At 48.1% G+C, this 17,485-nt stretch overlaps 1 protein-coding gene and 1 long non-coding RNA gene across 7 annotated transcripts in view; one reads left to right on the forward strand and one right to left on the reverse strand.

Annotated features, from left to right (window-relative positions):
• The window catches only part of LOC131829235 (uncharacterized), a 30,817-nt gene extending 25,659 nt beyond the window's left edge, over nucleotides 1-5,158 (reverse strand). For all 6 annotated transcript variants that reach the window (XR_009352777.1, XR_009352779.1, XR_009352781.1 and 3 more), the window contains exon 1: nucleotides 4,944-5,158. This is a non-coding gene — a long non-coding RNA (uncharacterized LOC131829235). The remainder of the gene's footprint in view (nucleotides 1-4,943) is intronic.
• The window catches only part of LAMB1 (laminin subunit beta 1), a 67,742-nt gene continuing 52,599 nt past the window's right edge, over nucleotides 2,343-17,485 (forward strand). Inside the window, exons 1-7 of the mRNA XM_059170792.1 lie at nucleotides 2,343-2,446; nucleotides 2,583-2,711; nucleotides 3,825-4,000; nucleotides 6,499-6,634; nucleotides 9,816-9,889; nucleotides 16,153-16,341; nucleotides 16,419-16,482. Coding sequence (XP_059026775.1) covers nucleotides 2,675-2,711; nucleotides 3,825-4,000; nucleotides 6,499-6,634; nucleotides 9,816-9,889; nucleotides 16,153-16,341; nucleotides 16,419-16,482 — 676 coding nt within the window. The 5' untranslated portion in view covers nucleotides 2,343-2,446; nucleotides 2,583-2,674. The remainder of the gene's footprint in view (nucleotides 2,447-2,582; nucleotides 2,712-3,824; nucleotides 4,001-6,498; nucleotides 6,635-9,815; nucleotides 9,890-16,152; nucleotides 16,342-16,418; nucleotides 16,483-17,485) is intronic.

The following is a 17,485-nucleotide window of genomic DNA, read 5'->3' on the forward strand; positions in this document are numbered from 1 at the left end:
GTTACAGATGTAGGGAGTACCAAGCCTAAGGTGGTGGAGAGGTTGGGCTTGGATGAGAGAGTTCAGAGGGAAAAGAAGCTGTTGATGCAAACTTTGGGAGCATCTATGTTTAAAGGAAAGAGAGGGGAAAGAGAAACGGCAGAGGGGGCGTTAGAGTCCTATGGGAAAATTTTGGAATTGTGTTCTGGAAGTGAAGGAAAAAAGTCTCAAAAAGGGAATGTGAGATAAGCCACAGAGACCCAGTAAGGACAAGGGCCATTGCACTTGGCAGTAAGAGGGTCCATAGTAATCACTGAGACCAGTGGTGAAGATGGAGGTCCTATTATAATGGAATAAAGGAGCAACGAAAAGGAAACAGAAAGGAGAGCAAACTATCTTTTCAAGTACCTGGGCTAGGAAAGTCAAAAGAAGGAAAGGAGTTGAGAGTGTTGAGAATAGAGAAAGGTTTTTTGGTTTGTTAGGACGGGAAATCGAGCGGGTTTACATGTGAGAGCCTTGTCCTTAGCAGGTCAGAGGAGGACACAAACTTCCAAGACAAAAGTACATTCTGGAATGGGGAATGGAGACAGACAAATCCACAGATGGAATGGTCAGGGGTGAATGCGTATTCTATACATTAGTCCCTGCACATATGAGTTTAAAAAAAAAAAAAAAAAAACCAAACAAACAAACCCTCAACAAATCACTTAACTTTCTCAGTAATGTTAAGTTTACTCCTGAGAGTGAGATGGTCAGAGTTCGAGGCTTTAGAACAGTGCTGAAGGTAACTCTTTGCAGTCTATGAGAAGAACTGACCAGGGACAAATACCACTGGTGAGTAGCAGGGAGGGCTCAGCAGCTGCCAAAGCAGAAGCCAGTCTCATGAAAGAGGCAGAATTGAACCATGCTTGCCATGTCTATGGATGAAAAACTAATAAGCAACATTGGCCCAGGGTATTAGAGTTCAACCAGGGGAAAAGCATTTTCTTCTTCTTTTTTTTTTTTTTTTTTTAATTAAGCTCTGAAGACCCTCCATGGCCATCACAACGGCATCTGCTTTCTCTGTGTTGCGGGGCTGCCCAGCCAGCACCAAGGATCCTGGGCATTTTGGGGATGGGGGGCGAACCGATCAGAAGGCTACTGCAGGGCAAGTGTTGATTTAGTGAATAATTAATGCATCACCAAGACCTGAGGCTCCTGACTCCCGCAGCAGAAAGGAAGTTTATAAACCCATAAAGCAGCTTTACTTTGCGGTCTAATGATTAAACTTTCCCTGGGCCCGATTTCATTGCAGCTCAGTTAAAAGCTGACCAACGAGCCACTTAAACCCTTCCCCCTGGGATAATTAAAAACAAGCACAATCTCCTGGCTGGGCTAGCAACTGCTGGGACTCCCCCCCTCCCCCACCCCGTGCAGGGCATTTTTGCGGAAAACGCCAGCTTTGACTCCATCCGCTGTGCCAAGGCAGCAGAACTGGGCTGGTTCGTGGAAGGACGGCGTTCCGCCGGCCCCCTCTCTTCCCTCCCCAACTCCCAGAAGGTGCGTGAGGTTCTGTTCACCCCTGATCTAACCAGACAGGTCGCACACAGTGCCATTAGGAGCCCCCTCCGCCCCCCCCCCCCCACATCTGTAAACCATGGAGCTCCTCTCTAGAATCGCCGAGGTGGCGCTTTGCGGAGATGGCAAAGTGTGTCTCATTCGTGGTTGAGCCAACCCTGTCACGATGACATGGGAAAAAGCCTCACCAACAATGGTGTCATTCGAGAAATTACCTGAATTAGAGCCATCGCCTGGAAGTAGGTAAGAAGTAGATTTTTAAAAACAATTAAGTGGGTAATTCGATGCCGTGGCCACCTGGGTGGCAGGGACTAAAGGCAGGTCCCGAATAAATGCACGTGCGCGCCCGGGGAGCCCAGTGAGCAGCAGTTTTCCCGGCTTCGCGTGGAGACCTTGGAGATACCGCGTCCAGCCCAAGCTCAGGGATGCCGATTCCTTGTCTCCGGGCCACAAACCTGACAGGTCGACCCTCTTTCTAAAGGGTTAACCTGCCTTCTCCCTCGGGCGGGAGTCTGCGGTCCCGGGTACCCTTTCGTGACTCACTCGCTGCAAATGTAAACGCCCGAGCGCGCGGTAGGTCCCGCCGGGCCCCCCTCGCGCCGCGATCCCCACACCTACCTCCGCCACCAGCCCAGACGCCGCCCGCCCCCCGCGCGCCGCGCACCCGGGACAGCCCGGAGCCCGCGGCGACCGCAGGCGCGGCCTTAAAACAAAAGAGGCGCCCTGGGAGGGTGGGACCCGGACCTCACCCCCTCCTCGCCCGGCGGTGGCCGCCCGCCCCCTCAGCCCCTGCTCTCGGTGTGCGCATGAGCGGAGGCACCTCCCCCGGTTCCTCCCAAGGCTAAACTTTCTAATTCCCTTCTTTGGGCTCGGGGCTGCCGGCGGCGGGGAGAGCGCTCTCACCGCCCGGGTGAGGAGGACAAAGTGGCTGCGCGATTTTCTCCCCTCCCGACCCTCGGACTCCCCGCTTCCGTGGGAGCGGCAGGAAATGGAAGGGCCCCTCTCTGCACTCTGAACACTTGCTTTTTTTCCCTTTACTTCTCCAGAAAGGAAGACGAGGGGGAAAAGGGCAGGCGGCTCGGCCGGTGCGTTCTCCAGTCCTCCGCAGGGGCTGTCCCCTCGGCTGCAGGGACTGGCCATGGGGCTGCTCCAGGTGTTCGCTTTCAGTTTCTTAGGTAATTCCTCGGACGCGGTGGTGGGGGGAGGGGGTGGGGGGAGGAGGCGTGGGTGGGGAAGAAGCCCCTGAAGGCGTTTGACCCTGCTTCGAGGGCGCCTGGACGATCGGAGAGGGACTGGGGTGGGAATCGTGCCCCGGGATTAAACGCCAGCGCCCTCGGTGGCGGCTGAGGACTGCGCGCGAGGAGCGCTGCGGACCCGCAACCTGGGGGCTCTGTGACCAGAACTGGGGACCCGCGGCCCCTGCTCCGGGCTTTGCACCTTCGGCGGGTTCACGGTGGGTCTCTCCACTGCGGGGGGATGGGGGGGTCAGGCTCTCTGGGGTCGGCTGGGAGCTTGTCGCCGAGAGCTGCCCTGGAGCCCATTTCCCGGCGAAGCGTACAAGCTGAGCGCAGGCTTAGTCCTGGGAACAGATTGGAGCCATGTGGCTTCAATTAACCATCGCTGTTTGCCCCCGGATGGCGCCAGAAACAGCTGGACCGGGTGCTTCCCTGGAATGACGAAGCGTTGAAGGCACTCCAAAGCCGCAGGGACTTGTCCACTCGCCCCTTGCTTGGGAAAGCGGCGCCCCCTGCGAGTCCTGCTGCCTCGCCCCCAAAGAAGCTTCCGGGATCTCCGAGGGTGCACGCACGCACACTCACACATTTCCACGCGCACGCACACACGGTTTCACACTGAGGATGCACAGGCTGCCGCGTGCACGGAGGTTCATACACTCACCCCGCTACCGGCGCGCGCATGGATGTTTGCCCGCTTGCCTGCCTGCGCTCAGGTCCAGGCACAGGCACATCGAAGTGGCTGGTCTGCACGTCTACCTTTTGTGGCTGGAGCTGCTTCCCTAAGGCAGATCTATGTGGGCTTGAGTGTCTCTAGGTCTCCCGGGAATGATATTCTGGACTGCCGGACCAACGTGATACCGTGTCTCTTTCCGAACCCTCTCCACGTGCCGACCTCCTCCTCGCTCATCTTTCCACTGGGCTTTTTTCTGTGCATTCTACTTTCTTCTAAACCTACTCTGTTCCCGCCCCTTCTTGTACCTTTCGCTTGGGCGCGCTCCCTGCTTGTGTCCTACCCACTCCCCCACCTCCCGGGTCGCCTGCCCTTTTCCACAGCCCTGTACGGAGCCAAAGTGCGCGCTCAAGAACCCGAATTCAGCTATGGCTGCGCGGAGGGCAGCTGCTACCCCGCCACGGGTGACCTTCTCATCGGCCGAGCACAGAAGCTCTCCGTGACCTCGACGTGCGGGCTGCACAAGCCTGAGCCATACTGTATTGTCAGCCACCTCCAGGTGAGGGCGGAGATCCCAGCTCCCGGCTCTACGCGCGCCTCCTCCGGTCTAGAGACCCAGGAGCCAGGCCCTGGGGACTCCACATCCTGCCAGCTATCCAGATAGGAAGCGCGGCCAGTCGGGGAGTCCCGGGATTAGACTGGCTGCTCACCCTTTTTTGCTCCATCTCCGTTTGCACAGTTGTATCCGCCAAACATTTCCTGCCGCCTCCACTGCGGGCGCAGTCAGCATGGAAAGGCAGGACTGCAGGCAACCGGGTCCCTGCCCCGGATCCTGACCCTGAGCCTTCAAAAAGTCCTGAGTGCTTAACGTTTTGTGGTTATTTAAAATCTGTCCTCCTTAGAATATGTGTAAAAGATAGTTTATCTCTTTTTCTTATTCTGGGTAGTGATCTTGGGTTTTTCCCATTTCTCTTGGATAAAGGGTATGGTAGCACTGATGGATACCTTGCAAGGTCATTCTAGTCACTGACCCTGATTTTCTTTCCTGTGGTGTTGTTCCCCATCTACCTCCATTAGATACTTCTTCAGAATTTCCTGGTTGCCATGGTACCCTGACAGAGAAGGACCCAAATGAAATTTCTGGGTGCCTTCTAACAACGGGGCCAGGATCTTAGATTTCAAAGGTCACATTTTTACAAAGTCAAAAATATATTTTATTATTTTTAAAAGATTTTATTTGTCAGAGAGAGAGAGGACAAGCAGAGGGTAGTGGTAGGCAGAGCAGACAGGAGAAGCAAGCTCCCAGGTGAGCAAAGAGCTACATGTGGGGGCCCAAGACCCCAAGATCATGACCTGAGCCCAAGGCAGACACTTAACCAACTGAGCCACCCAGGTGTCCCAAAATTAACTACCTAGAATCAGAAGCCTTTTGCTTATTTTTTTTTTTTAAAGTAGCCTGTTATTTCTGACCTCTAAAGCAAGCAAAAGGCAGCTAGTCTTACCTGCTTCCAAGTGCCAGAGCCAGCTGCTCCAGTTTTGGTCCCTCCACCTGACTGGATACCTGCCCTTTGGGAGGAGGTCCATGTTGTGTGGTTTGCACCGCAGAGACCTTAAAATGGAGCCACTTTTATAAAGCCAGGAGAGAGCCCATTCTGGAGACTGGAGAAATTAAACCAAAGGAATGCGGTAAAGTGGATTCTGCTCCTTTGCTTCCAGGTTTACACAGAGATGTCTAGACTGCTTCCTCCTGATTAGAAGGGTGGCTATAATTAAACTTTTTTTTGAGTTCTGGTAATTGTTCTCCAGTATTAGTTTCCTTGGCTACAGGTTAATGAAGGCAGTCGATGTTACCTTTTCTAATATTAGCATGTAAATCTTACCTAAAATATTGTGTTAACATTTACCTCGGAGGCGAGGACATCCTGTAAATGAATCACCAGATTCTGAATCTGGCTTTGACCAGAATGAGAATTGAATTGTTTGTCTTCAAAGCCAAGTCAAGGCAAACTCTCTGGATTATGGGATCAGCCATGAAAGTGTGGAGTGCTCTTTACAGATAGCAGATTCTAAAGAAAGGGCCTGGGTGTGCACTTCTCTCAAACATTTAATGGGTCTGAAAACTGAGGCAGGAATCTTAAGTATTTTGTCCAGGGTCCCATTGAATTCCTGACTTCTGTTCTCTTGCTTTTTCTTAGTACCTTTTGCTCGTCCCTAATCCTTTCGGGAGGAAGGGGATAACTAATAACTAAATAAGGACAAACATAAAAGTACAATTCGTTGGTACTGTCCTTATCAGAATATTATCCCTGCTTCAGTGTTGTTCGATATTTGTGGATCTTTACCGATGCCATTCTCAGCTTCGTGAAGGTCCGTGTTGGCATTCTTTGAGTTGGTCTCAGTGTACAGTGCTCATAACAAAGCACCACAGCCTCGTCCTCACTTCCCAAATATTCCGAGCGGTTTCTGGGTTAGTCTGCAAGCTGCCACCATTGATTAAGCTGCCACCACTAATTCTTGGGCAGAGCAGAAGCTGAGAAAACGGGTTCTGTATTTCTCAAAGCTTCTTAAATTCATCTGCGTAATACTTGACCTCTGTCTTATGTAGGTTTTAGAAAAACAGGCCGAATGCATTGTTCTTTTTATTTTCTCCCCTTTCATTTTTCAGTTTGCTTTATGTCAGCAAAAATTCTTTAATACCTCTTCTGCATTTTACTGGAAGAGTAAGCTTCTCTAGCTATTCATTGAGATGAAGGCTTATGCCTAGAAATTTCATTTTGATTAAATTAATAGCTTGTGGAAACAATGCCACCTTTTACTTCTGACCTTGAATTTACAAGCGTGGAGGAAATTTTCAGCAGTAATGCATACCCCGTAAGTTAAAAAGTAAAAGGCATATTATGTGTCATGTAAGTAATTTTGAGACATTCATTTTTCTTGAAGCAAGTCAGCTTGATTTCTGTATTGTGGGCTTAATTTGTGGTGTGTGTGCATTTTGTGTGTGTGTGTGTGTGTGTGTGTGATTGCTTCCTAGACTCATGAAACTGACTTTCCTTTCAGGAGGACAAAAAATGCTTCATCTGCAATTCCCAAGATCCTTATCATGAGACCCTCAACCCTGACAGTCATCTCATTGAAAATGTGGTCACTACATTTGCTCCAAACCGCCTTAAGATTTGGTGGCAATCCGAAAACGGTATGTGCTTGGTGTGTGATTGGTCACCTGGAAGGAGTTTACAGGCTCCTGGGTATTTGTAATCTTGATTGGTTTGTCTGCCCTATAATTATGGCCTTTGGCGGATTTACTGCCTAGCACTAACTTTTCTTGGTAAAATCTGATCTTTCTTCCTCAAGTATGCACTTTCTGTAAGAAAGAAGTCTTTGATGCTAGACCAAAGGAGTATTTCGTAGCCCTCATCCTGAGGGGAGTCTTTGTGGGGGCGGCTGTATCTGTTGGGGATGTGGAAGGCCCTGCACAGCCCTAAATCTTCCATAAAATATGGCATCTTTCATTTTGATCAACCCCAAAGGAAAAGGCAAAAGCAGCCCCCCTACCATCAGCGTCCTTCCCTCTAAGAAAATTCAGTAATAGTACTGTGACTCAGCACTAGGTATGGATTTTTCAACGACTCTGTCAACCTAGATATGACCCCCACTCAATTTCTCTAGTGAGTATGTGAAGCCAGCTCCTTTTTCCTTTCTTTGCCTTGGGGTTTGGGTTTAATTTTTTTTTTTATGTATTTTATTTATTTGACACAGAGAGAAAGATCACAAATAGGCAGAGAGGCAGGCAGAGAAAGAGGGGGAAGCAGGCTCCCTGCTGAGCAGAAAGCCCAATGTGGGGCTCGATGCTAGGACCCTGAGATCATGACCTGAGCTGAAGGCAGACACTTAACCCACTGAGCCACCCAGGTGCCCCGGGTTTGGGTTTAGTAAATTCATCAAATTTGATGTTATTTCACTGGGAAACTATCCCCCATTAGTTTTGCATCTGTGTCAAACTTGAATGCTGAACTTTGGGAAATAAAGGTAGAGTTACTGTGTCTTCTCAATAACAATGTACCATTAGATCTTCCAAAAAATTATGAGAATTCTGGATCTCAAAGCTGTAAACCTAGGTTTGGCCATAGAGAATATGGATTTGACTAGATCTCTCTCTTATATATGCCCTATCCCTGGGAAGCTTTTGGAGGCTTGCTGTCATGTAACTTTCTATAAAGAGGAACTCCCTTCCTTGTCATTGACTATGAAATTATCCTTGCTTTTCAGAAGACCCTTGGGTTCTGGGGAGAGTTGATTGATTATTCATTGGTCAGCCTTGGGACTGCATTGGTTACCAGTTTGAGATAGTCTCGTCCTCAAAACGTGTGTCCGTCCATTAGAGCCTTACCAATTCTTACAGGAGGTTATCTTGGTTGATAGTTGAATGTGATAGAGAAGTTTCTGTAAGTCTGTACTCCAGTCACGGAGGATTTCTGAAAGAGCACAGCGCCGCTTCCAAACAACAGGAGCGCGTCCCGACTGCCCACATTCTTCCAGTGACATGAAAGGACAATTAGAAGGACACCTCAACTTTCGTATCAAGTTGATAGACAGTAATATTGTTCATCGTGTGCAGTAGTGCCGGGGGAGGGGAGGGTTTTTCTTGGTTGCTTCAGGAGTTCACCGATATCTGCCATTCGTGGGGCAAGAGGCCAAAGGCCAGAAAGACGGATTTTCAAGGTGAGGCGCTTGTGTTCTCTGTCCCAAGAGATTCAGTGAGGTTAGCTGATGCCTAGGCTTCAGAAAGTCAGATTGGTTGTTACTGCCCCCATCCCCTCCTTGGTGTCCTCATTATTAAAGATGTTCTTTCTGGATGTGATTTTATCCATTTTCTGTGAGTTTCATCCAAGTGGAGCTTTAGGTGGCGGCCTTAAATTATTGGTGTTCAGGCATCGAAATGGGCTTGGAGGGCACAGCTACTTTTCAGAACCCTTCCTGGGGAATCTACCCCTAGGTCTGACAGAAATCAAACACGCTTTGAAAGAATCACCCTTTTTTTTTTTCTCTGTGGATTTTTCTTCCCTTATTAAAAAAAACTGCAATGCGTTATCAGGTTCTAAATCTAAAACGGAATGTGTTTTTAGGGCGCCCAATGCAGCGTATGTTCTTATGTTACAGAAAGGGTCCTAGTCTTGTTTGCACTTTACGTTATTTTGTTATCTCTTCATTTTGAACAAACACTGCAGGTTTTTAAAAGCCTGGGAGAGAAGAGACACATGGGGCTGAGCTCACCTTCCACTCTGAAATGTCCAGAGTCGGTTTATAATATGGCCCTTTTTAATAAGTTAGATAAGGTTGGTTAGTGTGATTATAATGTTTTTCTTTAACATTCCAACTAACTCATATCCGTTTCAGTGACCACCCCCCCCACCCCCCACAACTGGCTTGGCGGTTGTCCAGTGGGAGAGTTTATTTCAAAAGTCCTACTGATTTCCTGAAAATACACCAGCCTGTGACATGATTCATTCTGACACATTCCTGTCTTCCTGCCTTTAAGACTTCCTTTGCTATAGAAGGTGGACCCCCTGAAGCTCTCTCCAACCCAGCAAACAGGGAAAGGTCTCCTTTAGCAAAGAGGCAGCCTGGAGGGCTGGAGGTATTGGCAAGGAGGAGGGAGGTACTTTCCATCTCTGGAATTCCAGTGGCCTTTTTAGTGTGTTAACGTGGGACTGACCCACCCTCAGGGCCTGGTGTGAAGGCTGGTTTGTTTGTTCAGGCTTCCCCCAAAGGGAAGATGTTAGTATTTGTTCTGGGCCGGTGTATTTATTTGAGGGACTCTTTGTCTCTGGCATTGTTTTTCGGTGGTGGGGATGCATCCAAAGGCTTCCCCGTCGGGGATAGTTCTTTCTAAATGGGAGCATAACTAATATGCGTGGTAGACTCTTATTTATTTTCTTTGCTGCTGCATTAAAAAAAGGAATATTTGTGTTTTGCCTGGAGGAGGCTTAGATCCCCTGCTTTAAGCTGCAAGCTGAACCCCTACTGTGCACAGGAAGTGACCCCCTCCTTCCCCTTGAGAGATGTTTTACTTTCTCCTAAGCAAAAGCTGCCTTTCTTGACAGCAACTAGAGGCAATCTGCCGGATGTCTTGTTCCGCTCAGCAGATTCCATGTGTCGAGCTCTGGAACCGTTTGTGGAGAACTGGGAAAGCCTTCTGATTTGCGCTTTACCTCCTACGCCAAGGCAGGTTTCCTGTCTGTAGCTTCACTTTCAGATAGACGGCAAGGAGGATTTCTGTGAGGGGCATAAAGAGAATTTGAGACAACAGTCCCAACTGTTCACAGATGTCCCTGTTTACTATTTCCTTTTTGTTATTTCCCAAAAATCTCCTATAGGTGTGGAAAATGTAACGATCCAACTGGATCTGGAAGCAGAATTCCACTTTACTCATCTCATAATGACTTTCAAGGTAAGGAATTCGTCACTTTCTCACAAATGACACATGGAGAGGCGCCGTGTAATTCCCTTTTTGGTATGGCTCTCTGTTGAGAGTCGGCCTAAATGGGAACTTAAATATTATTGTTGCCATAAATTGGGATCATTGAGCAGCTTTTTAAGATGGGCACAAATTACTATGTTCAACAAATACTCTATCTTCGTGGCAAGCAGGAGAGAGCGAGCCTCTATTCTAAGGTAATTCAACTGTAAACTTTTAATTAGATCTCTTTTTATTTCCCCACGGAGAGAGGCAGCTTTGACTCTCTCCCAAACCACAATAAAACATCTGGAGAGTAAATCCCTGATCCCTTGTGTTGATGTTTTAATGCTGAGTTTGGTAACTGAAAATTAGTGTTTTATCTTTAGTTTTCAAGGGCTTGCAAAATTTGTGGGAACAGTTCTGCAGTTCCTTAAGAAATGCGTATGCTTTCTTAAATGTGGATTTTCTCATCCTTTTTCTTTTAGAGATGTAAAATGACTCCGGGGCTGGGGAATTTCTCTGGACAAAGTCCCTTTGTTTCTTCATAAGCAGCTGCCTGGAAATGACAGACTACTCATGACTTAAAGTACACGTTGATGCACATAAAACCCATAATTTACCTCCCACTTCTCAGATTAAAACCACTTTGGCTAGTTTTTGGTGGGGAGCTTGAGCTGCACCGTCTCAGGTTAGGAAGAGAGGTGCTGGGGAGGGAGTAACTGCGTGGAAGTTTCGGGAGGCCGAGGAGCATGGAAAAGGCATGAAAGTCAGACCACAACTGGGAGGGATGGTGGACTGCTGGTTCCCAGGCCTGAGCCCCTCATCCCCTGCCATCCTCACCCCCCCCGGGCCCCCAGAGGTGCTGTTGCTGCTGGACAGGAAGGCTTCCACTGTGACACTCGATACAGGGGGAGGTCGGGGCTTTCACCAGGCAAATCAACACCGAGCCTCCTCCCTTCATTAACTGCGGCCAAGCCCGGCTTGGTCATTAGAAGTAAAACTCGGCCATGTCCAAAGACGTTACCTTCATGTCTAAAATAGAATTTTCATTATTCCCGTCAATGGCCCTACCTTTTACTTCAGAAAGGGCATCTGTGCCTCCATGGGTCGTTCTGAGTTTGCGTACACCCAGAGGTCCTTGGGGTACATGTTCTGTCATTAAATACCCATTTGACTGAGCACGGTGGGCCAGGGATGAAACCGCGCAAGTGCGGAGGGTCAAACAAGCGGGGACACAACAGAGATGTGAGGAATGGGTGCAGGCAGTCAGGCTGCCGTGGGTGAGAGAGGACGCCCCCTGCAGGTTCCAGCTCCCGTGTGACAAGCAACAGGTATGGGGTTGGACAGGCTTGGGCGTAGATCCCCACCCTGCCCCTTTCTGGCACATGCGGCTGAGGACTCGGCTTCCTCTTTGGAAGGAAAAGTGGGAAGAATGAGAACCCCTGCACTGGGGGGGGGGGTTGTGTGACCTAGCCCTCCGCTGCGGGAGAAGGCATTGTCTTGCTACCTGGCCTCTAATGGGAATGCGATCATTTTTTATATATTCAGATGCTTGGATAAGTGGGTCAAGGAATTCAGCCATCTTCTGTTTGCGGGAGATTTTAAAGATCTTATGGTTGCTTTTCTGCAGGACCTTCCCACCCTGGTAGGGTTGGGGGGGGCAGGGACTGGCAAATAACTTACGTCACGGAGGGTGCTAAGCGCTCAGCAGAAGTTCAGAGAATATACGTTCTGAGCATGGAGGAGGGCGAGATTCCTCGTAGCCTGGGCTAAGGGTGAAAGCTTCATGAAGAGAGATCAGGACTGCATTTGACCCGGGCCAGGAAGGGTGAGCAGGATCTCAGTGGGAGGAGGTGGAAGAAAAGGCGTTCTTGGCAGAGGACAGTGTCTGAGAGCAAAGTGCGTGGTGGACAGTTCGGGCGGGTTTCGTTGGGCGTAGATTTGCCTGGAGCTCCCGGGCCGTGACTGGGCGAGAAGGAAGATAACAGTCAGAAGGACCGGGACTCTTGGCTGAGGAGTGTGTGCCATGGAGGAAATGGGGAACCATTGACACAAGATGAGACTATTTAAGGAAGGTGGCCAGAGAGGAGGCAGAGGAGGGCCTGGGACAGTGAGCACCGAGGGCTCATGGGGAGGCCCTCGTTGAAGTCTGTGCTGATGAGGGGGCTCAACTAGGAGACTCCTGGGGTTCATGCAGAGGCGGTCCTGACTCTCACATAGGAGGGAGTCGCCCCTGCCATCCAGGACATCCTGGAAGTACTACCAGAAGAGCTTTTTCGAATCACACACCTCCCCTTATTGCCCTACTGTTCTCTCTGCTGCTCCTACCCTTGAGAATTATCGCCCACTACCATGGGGGTCCTCAGTTGGGCCCTTTTGGAATCAAAGGTTCAGCCATGAATTGGAGAAGGATGAGAAGCAGAACAACAGAAGGAGGGCAAGGAGAAGGATGAAGCCAAGATCTCTTGGATGTCCAAGCTGAGTAAGCAGGAGCATGGCAGTAGGGCGACCGGAGTGAGGACGGTAGCGGGTGGTGGTGAGGAACACAGGTTTGCTGTGGAGAGAGCTGCTTGCTAAGGGGATTGGGTTTGGGGTTGGGTTTTGTGAGCCAGCGAAACTCTTGTAACATATACACAGTGGGCTTTGGTCCATAGCCAGATGTGGCCAAAATCGTAGCTCTTTCATGGAGTAGATATTCAGAGGTAGCCGTGCTACAGTGTGAGCCCCGAGCAGGTTGATGAATGAGCGAAGAGTGTAGAAGGGCCTCCATTCTGAACATGCCAGTGTTTTCCTGGGTTCCAGCAGCCTCCTGAATCCACAGGAAATCGGATCGCTCTGTCAATGGCCCTTAGGGACTCAGAAGCTTCCAGAAAGGAGGGAGAAAGAATCACAGCCAGCACTGGCTTACAGCGTTTTCTCTCTGCTCCCTTCTGACCCGGAGACATTAGGCTGGTCTATCCCCAGATGTCATCACCCAGGAGACAGGCCTCATGGGGAGTTTGTCTTGGCTGAGGTAGTTATTGGGGCTTTCCCCCCTTAATATAAACTCCTTCGTCATGTAATCTTGAATTTAATAAAGTACCATTTTCTTATATTCCTGAACAGGTAAAAAAGTAAAAACCCAAGCAACTAGTAAGTGAATAAGTCAAAGAATCTGTCCAAATATGACCTTCTGTTTTATTACGCTTGTCTCCTTTGATCCATGCAAAAGACTGTCAGGATTATTAAGGAAGGCAGAAGGAGGTCTGGGAATGGACTGGTCTCCCCATTAGTGGTCACCCAGATTTCTCCCAAGCGTCGGTTTTAATTCAGAAGGGAAGGTCTGTTCAGCTTCTGTTCGCTGGGCTGGCTCCTCCGTCCACGTTTCCCCTCAGTGGAAGGTGCCATGTGCCTCATCTCTTCTTTCCACCCTCCCAAATCTCCATCCTGCCTCAGTTTCCAGGAATCTGCCCTTTGTGTCCCATCCTCCGTGACATCCACTTGTCGGTCTGCTGTGATGCCGTCAGCCAGTGAGGCAGAAAGATGGGTTTGGGTCTCGTTCAGCCTGGATTTGAATCTAAACTCTGCCTCTAGTTGGCAAGTCCATGAACGTGTCTGAGCCGCCATTTCCCACGTGTAAGGAGAGTGTGTCTCGAGGGTGTGTTAGTTTCCTGGGGCCTCCGTAAGGCAGCTTAAATCCCAGAAGTGTCTTGTCTCACAGCTGTGGAGGCTTTATGGGCAAGATCCAAGTGTAGACAGAGTTGGATTCTCCTGCGACTTCTTTCTTTCCTTGGCTTGGAGATGGTGGTTTTTCTTCTCTCTTCCCTTGGTCTTCCCTTGGACATGTCCCTATCCTAATTGCTCCTGCTTATAAAGAATGCCAGTCGCGTGGGATTAGGGCCCACTGTAAGACTTCATTCTACTTTAATTACCCAGATACATTCACATTCTGAGGGACAAGGGGTTAGGTCTTCAACATAAGAATTTGGGGAGGACACCGTTGGGCCCATAACAGGAGGTTAAGCAATGATGTAATTCAGTTGCCTGGCACCACTCTTTCCTGCTTTGGCTAGCCCTGTGCTGATGCCTTTTCTGGAACAATGACTTTGGCTCTTTTATCTTGTCTTTTGCTTTTTGGGGGGAAGTCATACCTTGGGGGGTTTCAAATACCGTGATTTCCAAACAGTGCCAACCGTGATTTCCAAATCCATGGTTTAAGCTCTGTTGGTGCAGCTGGGTGCCAGACCGCTATTTCTGGTTGTCTGCTGGGTATCCTCTTGTGGATGCCTCATGTGTAGCTAGTCCAAAACCAAAAGCCTGCCTTCTCTTCTGGGCTTTGCTATTAGCACAGTGACACACACACACACACACACACACACACACACATGCACACGCGCGCACACACACACACACACTCTCTCTCCAAGCTCAGGTGCCGCTGTTTCTTTCCTTCCTTCCCTTTCCACTAAAACCTAACAACAGATCACCAAGTGTGATCCAATATATTTTACTAAATTCTCTTAAGTTTTCAGAGCAATTGCATCCTTTCTGTCCGACCATACTATCATGCTTGAGTTAAGACCTTCATCTTTTTTTCTCTCAGTTGGTTTCCTTATCTCTTGGTTTCTTTTGTTTCTTGTTTTTCTGTGTCCGATAATTGTGCCCCAGGATGAATTTTCTTTTTTTCTTTTTTTTTTTTTTTAAGATTTTATTTATTTATTAGAGAGAGAGAGCGCGCGCGTGCACACAAGCAGGGGCAATGGCAGACAGAGAGGGTGGAAGAAGTAGGCTCCCCACTGAGCAGGGAGTCTGATGTGGGACTCGATCCCATGACCCCAAGATAATGACCTGAGCTGATGGCAGATGCTTAACCGACTGAGCCACCCAGCTGTCCCCAGGATGATTTTTCTAAAGTACAACCTGATCATTTCATTCTGTTCAGTCCAGTCTTTTGGTGCTCCCCTTTTGCGGCATAAAGGTAAAGGAAAGGCCTGCACATGGCCAGCAAGTTCCTTCCTCTCCTGTCCTGGTCAAGCTCTTCTGCCGCCTGCAGCCCCTCCGCCCACTGCCTGGAAGACACTCACCCTTCCAGGATCCAATTCAAGGCCAACTTCTCTCTGAAGAATTCAAAGAATGCGCGCGTGCGTGTGTGTGTGTGTGTGTGTGTGTGTGTGTGTGCGCGCTGTGTGCGTGAAAACATCCATCAAACAACATTTGCCATTTTAAACCTTTTTAAGTATACAATTCAGTACCACTAGGTGGCTTCCCAATGTTGTGCCACCATCACCACTCTATTTCCAGAACTTTTTCATCACCCCAAATATAAACTCTACCCATGAAGCAATAACTCCCCATTGCCCCCTCCCCCCAGCCCCTGGAAACCTCTAATTTACTTCCCGTCTCTGCAGACTTGCCAGTTCAAGACCTTTCCTGTCCGTGGAATCCTACAGGATCTGTCCTTTTGTGCCTGGCTTCTTTCACTGAATAGAATGTTTTCGGGGTTTATCCATGATGTAGGAGTATCTGAATTTCTTTTTTATGGCTGATTAACATTCTCTTGCATGTCTATGCCGTATTTGGTTTATCCATTGGTCTTGGATGGGTCCTTGGCTGGTTTCTGCCTTTGGGCCACTGTGAACTATGCCGCCATGAACATTCTCATCCGAGTATCTGAGTCCCCATTTTTGGTTCTTCGGGCAGTGGAGTAGCGAGGAGGGGAATTGAAGGATTCTGCAGCTTCTCAAGTTAGTCCTTGCTTCCTCTTGTCCTCCCAGAGCACACTGTAGGAGACTGCTGTGATGTTTCGTATCTTGAATGATGGAATGAATGTGCTTCCTGGGCCCGTCTGCAGCCTGCAGACCACAGTCTGTACCGAGCGGTGGTCAGCGCCCAGCTGTCGAACGATTACACAAGCAAACCGAGCAAGCGGGCAACCTAACCGGTCCTGTGATGGGTGCTGACCGACTCATCCAAAGAGTGTTAGCTATTAAGTCCCGCTTATGGTCAGCTTCTAAGGAGAAGCAGCTGACTGATCTCTGTTAGGGTGGGAGGAAATACAGCGTTTCAGGGCTCGACACTTGTCGGCGAGAGGACCCACCGTGCACCGGCCTAAAGTTTCTGAAATCCTGCCACAGTCCTAGACACCAACCACACGCCGGCAGGATTTATGGCGAGCAGCTGAGTGATAGGTTCATCTGAGTTAAAAAAAAAAAAAAAAAAAAAATACAGATCACCAATAGAAAACATCAAACAAGCCTTCTGTTCCCCACCTTTAGACATTCCGTCCGGCCGCTATGCTGATAGAACGATCGTCCGACTTCGGGAGAACCTGGGGCGTGTACAGATACTTTGCCTATGACTGCGAGAGCTCGTTTCCAGGCATCTCCACCGGCCCCATGAAGAAAGTGGATGATATAATCTGTGATTCCCGCTATTCTGACATTGAACCCTCAACCGAAGGAGAGGTTTGTTTGCTTTTCTTGTTTTACAAATCCTTTTTGATCATGGCAAAAATACCCATTACTCTTGTATCTATTTTTAGGTGATATTTCGTGCTTTAGATCCTGCTTTCAGAATAGAAGACCCTTACAGTCCAAGGATACAGAGTAAGCTTGTTTTCGAATAAAAGCTTTGATGGAAAAACAGCAATCATGGAAGAACTCCTACCCAGAACACTGTTACCCCAAATCTAAGCATTCAGTGCTGAATCCACCCTCTTTCTTTCCTTTTATCTCCACAATACCCAATCAGAGGCCCTTGAAATTGGCAGGAATCAAAGTCCTCCCGGATGGGGAACACATTTTGATTAGAGTAAAACATTTAAGTCATAAGTACTGAAACAATTATGCTGGTTGTAATAATGCCTTATTTTATTGCTCAGTATAATATATATGTATATAAATATATATATATGTTATATAATATATAACTTGTATATTGTATATTACATAAGTCATAATTTGTTATATATTACTTATGTATTATATATTATAACTTATATATGACTTATATAAGTCATATAACATATAACTTATATATGTTATATATAATATATATCATATATAACTTATAGATGTTATATATTGTGTATGTTATATAATATATAATTTGTATATATTATATAATATATGTATACATAAATTAGGGTACAGATTAAGCTGTTGTAACAGAGTGTCCCCAAACATTCAGTGGCTTGAATAAGATAGAAGTTGATTTCTCTCTTACGAAATCATCCAGAGGGCTTTCCAGAGAAGAATGGTAGGTCATCTGCTACATGTAGGATTACCACATAAAATAAAGGCTTACACCCAGTTAAATCAGAATTGGAGGTAAATAGCAAGTTGTTTTTTAGTAATTATATCCCATGGAATATTCGTGACTAGTACAAGGACATCCCATGCAATATTTATGGTTGGTGTGACTATGTCCCATGTCACATTTAAGACAGACTTTACTGACCAAAATATTGTTTATCTGAGATTCAAATGTAACTGAACAACTTGTATTCTTATTGCTGCATCTGGCAACCCTAGCCACTAGAGCAGCCAGGTTCCTTCTGTCTCCTAGTCTTTATTCCTAGCAGGTTGGAGCTGGACCCAACCTATGGGG

This window comes from Mustela lutreola, chromosome 4 (assembly GCF_030435805.1).
Source record: "Mustela lutreola isolate mMusLut2 chromosome 4, mMusLut2.pri, whole genome shotgun sequence".
NCBI lineage: Eukaryota > Metazoa > Chordata > Mammalia > Carnivora > Mustelidae > Mustela > Mustela lutreola.